The sequence below is a fragment of the Solea solea genome, chromosome 10 (assembly GCF_958295425.1).
Source record: "Solea solea chromosome 10, fSolSol10.1, whole genome shotgun sequence".
NCBI classification, from domain to species: domain Eukaryota; kingdom Metazoa; phylum Chordata; class Actinopteri; order Pleuronectiformes; family Soleidae; genus Solea; species Solea solea.
Genome location: NC_081143.1, coordinates 17,804,936 through 17,816,923, shown reverse-complemented (window position 1 = coordinate 17,816,923; position 11,988 = coordinate 17,804,936). Strand labels below are relative to the sequence as shown.

General features: G+C 39.1%; 1 protein-coding gene and 1 long non-coding RNA gene across 2 annotated transcripts; one reads left to right on the top strand and one right to left on the bottom strand.

The window, feature by feature from the left end:
* The first annotated feature begins 337 nt into the window (after window positions 1-337).
* On the top strand, window positions 338-3,235 carry LOC131467518 (uncharacterized). The gene is made up of 2 exons (XR_009241506.1): window positions 338-783; window positions 2,225-3,235. It is a non-coding gene; the product is annotated as an uncharacterized LOC131467518 (long non-coding RNA).
* A 537-nt stretch (window positions 3,236-3,772) lies between these two features.
* utp6 (UTP6 small subunit processome component) lies at window positions 3,773-11,324 on the bottom strand. Its single transcript, XM_058641479.1, has 19 exons — window positions 11,062-11,324; window positions 10,510-10,594; window positions 10,381-10,422; window positions 10,102-10,194; window positions 9,663-9,710; window positions 9,524-9,587; window positions 9,307-9,425; window positions 9,111-9,188; window positions 8,893-8,974; window positions 8,605-8,686; window positions 8,296-8,474; window positions 8,033-8,112; window positions 7,804-7,881; window positions 6,984-7,163; window positions 5,820-5,900; window positions 5,502-5,611; window positions 5,324-5,390; window positions 4,677-4,749; window positions 3,773-4,306 (listed from the first exon to the last, which is right to left on the bottom strand). The coding sequence occupies exons 1-19, from the start codon at window positions 11,151-11,153 to the stop codon at window positions 4,152-4,154; spliced, it is 1,788 nt and encodes a 595-aa protein (XP_058497462.1). The 5' UTR covers window positions 11,154-11,324; the 3' UTR covers window positions 3,773-4,151.
* Between the last annotated feature and the right edge of the window lie 664 nt (window positions 11,325-11,988).

Below are 11,988 nucleotides of genomic sequence, written 5' to 3'. Positions count from 1 at the left end.
GTGAAGATATTTACAGAAATCTTAACTGCACAAGTATTTCATTTGCAAGTGCTTTGGACTAAACTACCTACCTTTACTTTTTTCTTTTTTACCTTTCTTAATCTTTATATATATAAATTATATAATTATAAATATATAAGTTTATATATATAAATATATATATTTATGTATGTATATTGTCCATTGATTACTGATATTTCGAATTTCATTACTACATTTCTATTATATTTAATTGAATTCCGTGAGTTTTTGATTATTTTTATTTTGGTCGATTATATTATATTATATTATATTATATTATATTATATTATATTATTGTGCCGGATTGCTTTTCTGCTGTAGTGCCACTGGTGACGCTGTAATTTGGCCTTCAGCTGTTTCAACGCGGCCACCGGAAATTGGACGATCTTGTTAGGAAAGTAATATAAAACACCTGATGCTGTTCTTATGAATCTGAGTGACCCTTCGCGCTTTAATCGTGTTGTACTTCCGTCGGTGTGAATCCGTGTGTATTTCTGATCGTTTGGTAAATCCCTGTCACCACAAACGGTGCCGTTCATGACGACGAGGCATTTTATTTTGAAGGATTTGGTTTGCCCGGAGACAACAGCTGTGATTTATGACGACTTGACACTAAAAATAGCAGCGTCCGACTTTGTTCCCTGACAAGAACAGTTCCTGCTTCTCTTACCAAACAAGACAAATCATCACCTCATCAACAGCAGGACGGATGTTCTTCATCATCGTCACCATCACCCTCTCATTAACGCCTGACACCTGGAGGTGAGTTAAGACTTAATCTTGGTCACTTCATCCTAAAGCCTCAGTGTTTGTTTTCATGTCTGTGTGCAACACGTCCTCGTCTGTGTCAAACTGTGTCACTGCAGAACACTGTTTTTCCCCGTTGAGGCTGATCAGATGTTAAATCATGTGACCACCTCTATTCATGCTGGCGTGACGTCAGCAGAAGTTGAGGGAGTCAGTCAACCAGCACACACACATACAGAGAGGAATAAGCCCTTAAAGTGACACTAAAGTCACTTTTGAAAGAATTAGGAAGGTATCACAAGAGCAGTAACAAAACATTTAGTCAATTAATAATTATATTTTTCAAATGTTAAATGTTGTTAAATATACTGAATATCAATTAACTGTTTCAGCCTAATGTTAAACAAACAAAATAGACAAGCTAGTGAGTTATAAATAGAAATGAAAATAAACAATGACATGTGAATCTAACAATAAATAGTAGTAGCAGAGTAATATACATTTTCTTTTATTTGTTTAACCTGTATTTATACATTTATACAGGTTATCTGGGTCTCATTTTCAAGAGTGACCTGTCAAGGACAATCACAGTAACAACACAGACTAACAGACAGACAACAAAAGGAAATGTCTACGGAATAAACTTAAATTAAATTATAATACTAGGAGCAGGAGCAAGTTCCCAAAGATGCCCTCTCCAGTGATTCTAAAATAATTTTAAAATCCACCAGGGGAATCAAGCCAGACAGCGCGAGACTCTGCTGAAGGTCGAGGGGGCAGAGTAGGAAAATGCCTTTTTTTTTGCCAAGCTGTGTGTGGACAGAGGGGACAGTGAATATGGATGAAGTCCTGGGAACATAAGCTATGACTGACATGAGTATGAAACATGTAGGAGGATAAATATGTGAGCAACAGGCCTAGGATAGACAATGACGACCAGCTGACCAGAGAGCACAAGGTGCAATGGTGTGTGAAGGGCCGACAGCCTAATGAAGCTTAGCGCCGCATGATAGACGGCATCCAACAAGAGGAGAGACTGAGCAGAGGCATTCATGTAAATGATATCTCCATAATCAATAAGGTGGCAGCAACAAGCCGTTTCCTATAGCATTAAAAGCATTTTAAAACATGCAGGGTCGTGGGCCCTGAGGATCAAGACTGTTGTAAACCAAGTGCCCAATCGATTAATGGAGAAAACGTCTGGCAAATGAATCAACCGTGCACGTTACTGTGAGTTGCAGCCCTTACACAACACATGTACACGTAGAAGTAATCGATCATTGGCAGGTATAAATGATTACTTCACATGGGTTTTATGCTAAGCTTCATGCTTAATCCCAGTTCTATTTCTGTCCTGGTCAGAACCGTCCCTGTTCCCACTTGTCCCTCTTCTGTCACAGTGCCCACACCTCTTCACATCATCATCATCATATGTCACCCTCTTCTCTCTCTGTAGTGCAGTGGGTCCAGTACGCAGCGGATGCAGCCAGTGTCCGGCTGCAGGCGACCCTCTCGATGGTCTCTCCCACCATGAAAGCGGTGGTGGATGTCGTATGGGCGGTGTGGAGCATCGGGGCCTCCATCTATGACTACATCCACACCAACGCCATGGAAGAGCGCATCCACGCCCTGGAGCACGTCATCACCATCCACCAGTGTGTGATCGGACTGCTGTCTGCTGGAGTTCTGGTACTCTTCACTTACATCGTCTTCAAAAAGCTCTGAGCTGGTGTGAAATGGTGGTGGGATTGTTATTGGACGTGGTGAAGCAATCACTGAGCAGACTTTTAAAGGGGGACATTTAGACTTTGGGTTCAAATGACTGGCTCATAAGACTGTTTGTAGTTTCTGAAAGAGATTACACTGAACCTAACATACACTGGAGGACATGTCTTTAAACAGTTAAACACTTTTAAAATCTTTACAGTGTCACCCTTTTCATAAACCGTTCATGCTCTCTATGTAGTGATTGTGGAGAAGGGGACCATGTGGAATTTTTAAAGGCCAGCTTTTGTAACTGGCAGTCGCTATCTTTCAATTTTTCCTTTTTAAATTTAAATGTAACATTTAATTTTAACATCTTAAGCACTAAAATGAATAATTATCCCTCTATTCATTTGAATTCCTACTTCCATTTACCTGACTAAGCAGTTTATTGCAGGTTTTGTAAGGTGAAGATTCCTCAAGTTTGTTATCTCATAATGAAAAAGCAAATCAGTAAATTAGGACAGTCCTACACAATGTTTTCAGTGTGTGTCCATAGCCTGGACAGCAGAATTTAGTCATTTCATAAAGGGATTAGTATTGGAAATAATAATTTGCCACCACAACTTCTGCCTTAATGCAGTCTGTTTTCACACCCGTCAAATTAGTGATGATGTGTATGGAGTGTAACATTTAGTGTATTTCTCTAAGTAGTCATATGGATCCCTAATGAATGTTCCTTTCAATAAAACATTTAAAGTCGTATGACAATTTAGTTTTGTCGGATAAGGAGACATAGTTTGTTTATAGACCTACATGTGTGCGTTACCTTGCTGTATACTCGCTTCATTTATACAGCATTGTTGTTTTTCTGTTAAATCCCACAGCTGTTACATTGCTGCTGGCCCACATGCAGTATATTATACAATATGAAGTGACCTTAGAAACTGTGAAAATATGTAGATGTTCTCTAGCAGTTTTTTTAAATGATTCATACATATATCCATGCACAACTGCCCCACAGCACTGCTGCTGCTTTATATTTGTTTTTTGGTTTTAAATGCGACGTTTTGTGCCATATATCAACATAAGTGATAATAGGTACTGACTGCAATAATGTGTTGTCTGAAATGAGATGTTTTGTTTAATTGGATCAAGTGTGTTTTTTGGTCTAACATGAGAACTGCTTGAAGGAAGAAAATGGGGTCAATGGAAACTAGGACTACTGATTTGAGGAGTATAACCATGTTTATCTGCACACATTTGTTATTGTCCCGGAGGAAACGGGACACGAGCACGGTCAAGGATGAAACAGATTTAATATTACTTTGACAGTCGTCTCAAAATGACAAATAAATGAAAAAATTAATTGGAATTAAACTTCAACAGAACAACTAGATGCCATCAGTCTGGCACAGTGTCATAAACAAAAATCAAAAGCGGGTCCAAGTTGAAGATCACAGCTATAAACTTTTACTTAAACCTGTGATCACTGCCGGCGTTCCTATCATGTCTGTGAACATTTTTATTTTTTGGAAAAACCACAAAAGAGGAAATGACTGAAAACTTGTTGGAAAATAATGAAGAGACATGACGCCAGTCTTCAACAGGGACAAAAGGAACTCTTTCAAAATAGGCGCTTCTTCTTGAGCTGAGAATCCTCCCTGGACAACAAGATACTACAAGTGTCCAGTCTGCATCAGAGTGTATTTGGAGGTGAATCTCTCCACACTCCCCCCTTCCAGAAACTTCATGGCTCTCCAGTGGATCTTGCCACAATTCTCAGGCTGTCCGTGGGGTTCCAGCTCCTCCTGGATGTACTGCAGCCACAGATCTTGAAGAAATTAAACCAAATTGTAACATGGGAGATGCACAAGGATTCTTCAAAGATTTCCCAAAAAACAACTAAGCCTAGAAACCAGGGTCATATATTGTGTGGGACTATAAACAAGTTTTCTCACTCATCTTTTAAATGTATTCATCTGTGAATATAACAACTGCAGTATTTGGAGTAAATAGTATTTATATTCTCACATCAAGTTTGTTTTGTGTAGTTTTGTTTAATTGAAACTTGGTATTTTGTCCTTCATACTTGAAAAGCGAAACCTGATGTGAATAAAAGGTTTTTAACTAACACTACTTTTCCTATTGACTGGTGTTCTTTTTTTTTTTTTGTTTTTTTAAAAAGACATGTAAACACTTACCATCATCTGTTGTGCCAAACTCCTGCAGGGCTCTCTCATAGTAATCTCTCAGATTGCTCATCTTTGGAGTCTCCTACATTGTTGAACAATGTTGTTGTCACATCAAGTCGTGAAACTCTCAGCAAAATCATTACAAACAAATCAATACAGTCTTATGGCGCTTTTCCACTGTACAGTTTGAGCACGACTCGGCTTGGCTCTACTTGTTTTCCATTAGTGATGGTACCTGGTACCTGGTACCTAGTAACATCGACAGGCTGCCGGACACTGACTGGTCAGAGAGCGTTGTCACTGGAAGAGTCATGAGTGCGACGTACAACGCAGGAATCAAACCAAACAATTTAATTGACTGATTCAGTACACCAAAAACAACGGATTTGCTCGCCATTCGTTTAATGTGTTTTTGTCAGGTATAAAATGTCACAGCGTCCCCGCCCATGTTGAGGAGGTACTATAGCAATAGAAAACGGCATGCCTGATATCAAAGCGAGTACAGTCAAGCCGAGTAGTGCTAGAACTGTACAGTGGAAAAGAGCCAAAAGTGACAAAAATGAAAAGACTAAAATCCTAAAAATTCTGAATCGGTTCACAAACTAAAACCTCTGAATGTTTCATCATTTGTGACAAACAGTTGTGGGTATACGTACTTGTTCTTTCTCAATCTGAATCATTCTGGTGAAGAAGTCCTTGGACAGTGGACGAATTTCCTGTAAACTACAGATGAAAAGTTTCCTGATTAGAAATTAACCCTCTCATCAAGTGCATTTCTGATTTGTTATTTATCGTTTGAAAGGACACAAACAGCCCCGGGTGATCTGCGTTTACCTTGTAAAGGTCCTCCGGGCTTTCTTATAGCCTCCAGTGGCGTAGGACCAATCGAGGTAGCGCTCTTTCATCTCCATGGAAACGGCCGCTACTGCAGACATCAGACCTCTCTGGAAACAGACAAGAGAAGTGTGTGTTGTTGGCATGAAGACAGACCTGTTTCTGTGCAGTTTCCTGCATCATCACTAACTATCTGCGTTTTTGAGAAATACGTACGGTACATAACTGAAAGTGTTGTTAAAAGGCAGCCTGTAATTTGTAACGAGAGATCACTGCAAGTTAGTTTCATAGCCACTCCAGCTGAATTAGGTGGGCTACCTTGAACATGGCCTCCGTTTCCTCAGGACTCTGGTTGGCAGCGCTCCACTCGGCCTGCAGCTGCCAGAGCGTCAGACTCTCCTGTCAGAGTGGGACACAAACTATTGAGCTGGTAACACGTATAGTTACAGTAGCAGTACGATCGTATTTAATAACAGTTTGTAATATAACAGTAAAAAATACCTTATTTCTGAAGAAATTACTAAGCGTGGAATCAATAGAAAATGTGTGTAGGCAACTTTATAATGATTTTTTCATATGCAGATATTACACTGAACACGGTAGCATATTGTAAGATTTATAACAAAGCTATTACCTGCATATTACTTTGCAAATGACTTCAATATAATATCCTTATACCCACATTGTGTCCTTTGTTATCACAAAACTGTAAAGTGCAATTGAGATTAGACGTCTTACCATAATAATATTGTCCTAGTAACAAAATGACTACCATACTATTACCATGTAATTACTGTACTGCAATCTTAACTGTTACTATTCAGCTGTTCCTATTCACATTCCTATTTGGCATTTGCCAGAGAGCCACTCTTACAGATTTGAGTCCTGGAAATGATCCGAATAAACAGACCCTCTGAAAAGGGATAATATCTGCAACATCGAGCAGCATTTTATTGTCCCATGAAGCACACGTGGACCACTGGGGGTTTACAGTACCTATGAACAGTTAAGGAATGTGTTTATCTTGAGAGGGAAAGACTTGCTGAGTGAGCAGTGTGGAGTAATCCTCCTCACAAAGCAAAGTCTCAGCACCACAGTCTTATGAAACCTCCACAACAACCAGCTCTATCTTGTGATGTACTGTGTGAAGAACATTTTGGTTTAATGGTGACCAGGGGTAACATTATAGCCCCTCCCCCCAATATCTAAAGGTGCTGTTGAGGATTTACAACAATTACTTCAGATTTCCTTTAATCATAATTTAAGATTACATGACTGCAAATACTTTCAATGTGAACTTATGCTGGCTTTTGTGTCGAAAGGTGAAGTTTAATACATGATGAGATTGTTTCCACATCAGGAAAGAGGGGAAGGAAGCCATTTAAAGGAAATTCATACAATGGCGTAGTAACAAATTAGGCCAAGGAGATGGCCCACTTCTACTGAAATGCTGCTGGTGTGCGAGTGTGTGAGTGTGTGTACCTTGGGATTTATATGTGTGAGCGCCTCCTGGAATAGCCCGCTCATGTCTTCTCTCCCAAGATGCATTAGCGTCTGCAGACTCAGGCTCCACACCGACACCGACTGACTGTAGCGCTGCGTGGCTGCCATGGCAACGCTTGCCGCTCCCTCAGCATCTCCAGATGAAAGCAGGATCTGCAGCTGGTCACATGGAAACATCAAGTTCAGTGAGCCTTTTTTTCATTTGATGCTTTAATTTATGACTTTATTGTATGCAAGTCCTCTTCATTGTTCCATTATTTAATCATAATACCTGATAGTATTATAACAAAATAATCATAACATCTCTATTTCTGAATTGTTTATGTTACAGAAGAGGGTTCCCGGGGATCTGACAAACTTTTCGGCAGCAGGATTAAAGGTATTTACATTTCTGTAGAAAAGAAACTCATTGATTTACAGTCTTTATACTAATACTAACAACAAGTGGGAGGTGATATGCATAATATTTTTATCACCCAATCTTATCTTATCTTTATCCCATTTCTAACATGTAAAGCACTTTAACTGTTTTGAAAAGTGCTATACAACTTAAAATAAAAAATGTTATCATCACCAGTATTATTTTTAGTCTGTGATTAAAAAAGCTTCGCGTATTACTTTTCTCCGTTCTTGCTCAGGTGCTTTATCGTCACTATATAGTCACTTATCTCATAGAAAAACATGATTTGTGAGGACACATCACTGACAAGTCATCATTCAAATGTAGGAATAACAAAACCCTACAGGGTTAAGAGTCCCGATGATTCCGGTTCTGTATTTAATGAAGACATTATCTTACCCAGCTCTTATAATAATCCTCCTTTAGCAGCGAGGAGTCGTGGGCACGCTGCAGCACACTCAGCAGCCTCTCCTGCCTCTGTGGAACAAACACATTCACACATGTCAGGATTTACCCTTTACACCTCCTCCTCCAAAAAACACTGAAGCTGATGACATTTTCTTTTGTGCAATTTTTTATCCTCGGGAGCAAAATTGCCCGAGTGAGAATGAAGCAGCCTTTTCATCACCTTTTCCTTCAGCTCTTGAACGTTGGTCTTCCTTTTCAGCCTTTCCCAGCAGAAGGCCACATAGCAAGTCCACATGGACTCTAGAGCACAAAGCATACAAGCACACAAGATTCAGACATTTCAGATGTTATAAATTTAAATTTAAACCAATGATCCCTGTAATAACATGTCAAGCAGCACATTTTGTGATTCTCAACAAATTATATTTGCCTTTAGAGAAAAAATAGTCTGTGTCTGTGCATTCATGTATTAGCTCCTCCTACCAGAGTTGAGGCTCTTGATGCCCTCCTCATAGACTTGGCAGCACCGCTCCTCTCGCCGACTGATATCCGAGGCCCGGCCTTTGGCGGTCTGCAGCTCCTCCCCTGCCCCGGGAGCGTCCAGCTCCCTCTTGGCCATAAAATCCCATGTCAAGGCTTCTTCTGTGTAGTTATTCTGTAAGCTGGAATCAAGGGGAGGGGAAGGTGGAACATTTGTGTTTAACGGTGAAGCTCTATTCCGGCTCAGGGGTGCAATGTGTGTGTGAGACGGAACAAAAGCACAGCAGTTCTCAAAGTAATGACAAATCTTACTCCTGCAGGATGTAGTCCTGGAGCTCTTTGGTGAAGTCAAAGATTGCTGCAATGTTTAGAAGTGAGATGACAAGCTCTGCCTCTGTGGGACAAAACATACAAACATAAAGTGGTCAAACAAGGGGAAACTGTTGTGAAAGGACTAGTATGGAATTTTAAGATGGTTTTTTGTAGTATTGGATGAGAAGGTCACTTCACGGTGTCTTTAAGTTTAAAAATGGCATAATTGTACCAGGACATTTGAGCATATTTTGCACAGAATTGGAAGCATTTTGTTTCAAAGCCTACCTTTGATTGTGCATGTAGCATCTTTGTACACAACCTCAGCAAGTTTGCCACTCAGGATCTCTGGAGAGAATTCATATTCACCCTGGAGGCAGGTGTGGAAAAAGCAGGTATTTAGCCACTGAACACAAAGTCTGAGCTTTTGTGCATGGGAGTGTGCATATTACTACTTTGCATTTCTTCCCGTTTGTGTTGATTTAAAGAACTTGTGGCACACTCACCAGGTCGATCTCCGCCTTCTCCAGGTCTTCCTTCTGCTTCCGCAGTTTCTCAGAATGCAGCAGCTCCATACGGAAGTACTGACAAAAAGTTGGCGAAGAAAATCAAAACAAGGAATCGGACAAATCATCAATCTTTTAACAGTAGCAGCCACCAATCTTTCACTAATTTTCACGTCACACTTTGCTTCTTTTGTACCTCCTGGTAAACCTTCTTGTTGTTTGGGTGGAAGCGCAGAGCCCTCAGAAAAAGGTGCCGCGCACTTTCAGAAGAATCTCTATCTTCCAGCTCACTTTTGGCAGCCATGATCCACAGGGCTACAGAGGCAAACAATAAAGATGAGCTCAGATAATTTACATTCCAGTGGAGGCTTTAATACAAATCAAAAATGCTCTAAAATCAGAGTCTTCAGTACCTGGTTTGTCAGCGTGGATGGCAAGCATGGAAGAGAACACCTTGCTGATCTGGATCTTGCTGGACTGATGAGCAAAAAGCAGAATAATTATTAGAATGAAAGGACTTGGTAGCATTTACTACACATGATATAAACATACCCATTTCCTGCAGAAGGCGACATGCGAGAGCCAAAGCTGCACATCATCCTGTGGGAAACACCTCAGATGTTTATGTCTTCACTCATTTTAGACAAATAAAAATCCTTTACACACTGTCAATGATCAGTGAATCCGTTTGATTTCCTGAGCCAAAGTGCAGACATATAGTATAGTGTTTTTAAGTTTGGATTGGAATTAAAAATGACACTAACCCTTTCTTTAATGCAGAAAAAACATACATAATGTCATCCATTACTTCCCAGTTAACACCTCAGATGTATTTAATATTGTTTACATTCAATGAGACTAAAACTAAGGCAATGAAATGTATATAATTCATTCAATAACATGATGCAACACTGATGAGTTGATGTTATGAATGAAGTAGTTATCAACATGGTAGCTCATAGTAACTATGTAAATGACCCGCTCACAGTACCTTCCACTTATTTGTTGCTCTTCTGAAGATACTATTTATTCTATAGATGATGGGGCCTTCAATCTCTTCTCGCTTGAACAAGTAGTGCACATGCTGCAAATGAAACATTAAGTTAAGCACACTTAAATGATGTTACATTCTCTGAAAGCACAGAAAGCTGCTGCTCTTCTCAAAGATAATAAATATTCATATTTTATTTGAATTCAATCCACAGTAACTACAAGCTTGAGTTAATGTGACACAATGAGCCCCATTTCCAATTTCAGCAAAGCCACTTACCGCTCTTCTCTTCTTGACCAGCTCTAAAACGTTGATCTCATACTGCAATTAAAGAGGATGTTGTGATTATGTGTTTTGAAAACCCTAAATACATTTGTTTTGAAATCAGGATAAATAATGTCACTCTACCTGAATGTATGCAATGAAGTCGTCTTTGTTTACAATCAGCCTGTGCAGCTTGTATTCCAGGGCAGTAACTCTCTTGATTATGGATCTAAAACAAAGGATTTATTGCGACAAATGGGCAGATTTAATAAGATGAATTATTTTTTCTTTCTACTTCCTTTCATTCAGAGTATGGAAATGTCATTCTTTCATTTTGTCAATGAAATAAATAAACAAAGATGTATGGATGGCCATTATTTATTTAGGGGTAGTACATATTAATGTACAGAATAGACAAAGTGGAGTTATGAGTCAAACTATTGATCCTGACTCCATAAGGCAATATAATAATTTTCTTTGTCAAGTCTATTTAGTAATTCACTTTATTCAATTTGTAGCAGTAAGGCCGTTAAGAGAATGACAAGATGACACAACTAGATCAATGTCACTGATCACTTGTAACACTGTCTATTGTTTCTTAGTTCTATTAATAAAACATTTTTTTGCATGAGGTGGACAGCTATAATCTCACTGCTTGGCTGTTGTGTTGAAGGAAACGGATGAACGTGTTCTTACCTGACTTCTTTCTTGGTGAATAGTCCCACTCTCTCCAGCTGCTCCAGCGCAGGAATCCTGTCCTCAATCCGCTGCTGAACGATCTCAGCCATCGCGCCCACGCAGCCGTCACGGCGTTACACCTCAGTTGTGAATTCGTAATAACGTCAACTTCAAACAGTTGAATAGTATATAATAATAAGACTTAAAGCGACGATTCGTCTCCTCACATGTGTGGAAGTTGTGATTGGCGAAGCTTCCGGTTCCGTCTCCAAATAGTTCCGTCGGGAAACCACGGTCGAAGTGTGTTCCTTTCTCTGTTCTCACAGTTACTTGAATATTTCATAATTCATTTTAATGCACTACATTAATTAATTTTTAAAACCTTAACTAATATACACAAGAATAGATGATAGAATTGATTAATACAACACTGTATGTAGCTTGACCATTTTAATGTTTTACAACTACTGTAAATATTAAGTATCAAAGTAACATTTTAACATCAGAGTATGAAGTTGTTTTTAAATATGTGTTGCTATTTTTACTTTAAAAAAAATATCCCAATACAATATTTACTCATTTGTATTTATTGAACTTGAATATTGGATTACATGCATTACTGAACTAAAGATGGAATCAAAGGCATACCCAGGCTACTGTCACGCTCAAGCAGAGGGGGAAAAAACAAAAACTCTACAATACTTTATCAATTAGATGTCAACAGTTTATATTAAATGCATTCAGATATAAATACGAAAGCAGACATTAATGTATGTATGTTACGCTGCATTTTATTTAATATCATGTGCTTCTGCTGCATGAACATACAAGGACAATAAAGCAATTCTGAATCTCATTGAAATCGCTGCTACTCATTCTTGCTTTCCTCTAAACAAGACAATTGTGCCTGACATCATGTCTTAAAGCTTAACTTTTGGGTCGATC

Excerpts from the sequence above, each read along its gene's own strand:
- utp6 (XM_058641479.1), bottom strand. The coding sequence starts at position 11,153 with ATGGCTGAGATCGTTCAGCAGCGGATTGAGGACAGGATTCCTGCGCTG. Across the intron at positions 9,711-10,101 it reads GAGCAACAAATAAGTGGAAG|GATGATGTGCAGCTTTGGCT; the intron begins GTACTGTGAGCG and ends TGTTTCCCACAG. Across the intron at positions 8,975-9,110 it reads AGAAGGCGGAGATCGACCTG|GGTGAATATGAATTCTCTCC; the intron begins GTGAGTGTGCCA and ends ACCTGCCTCCAG.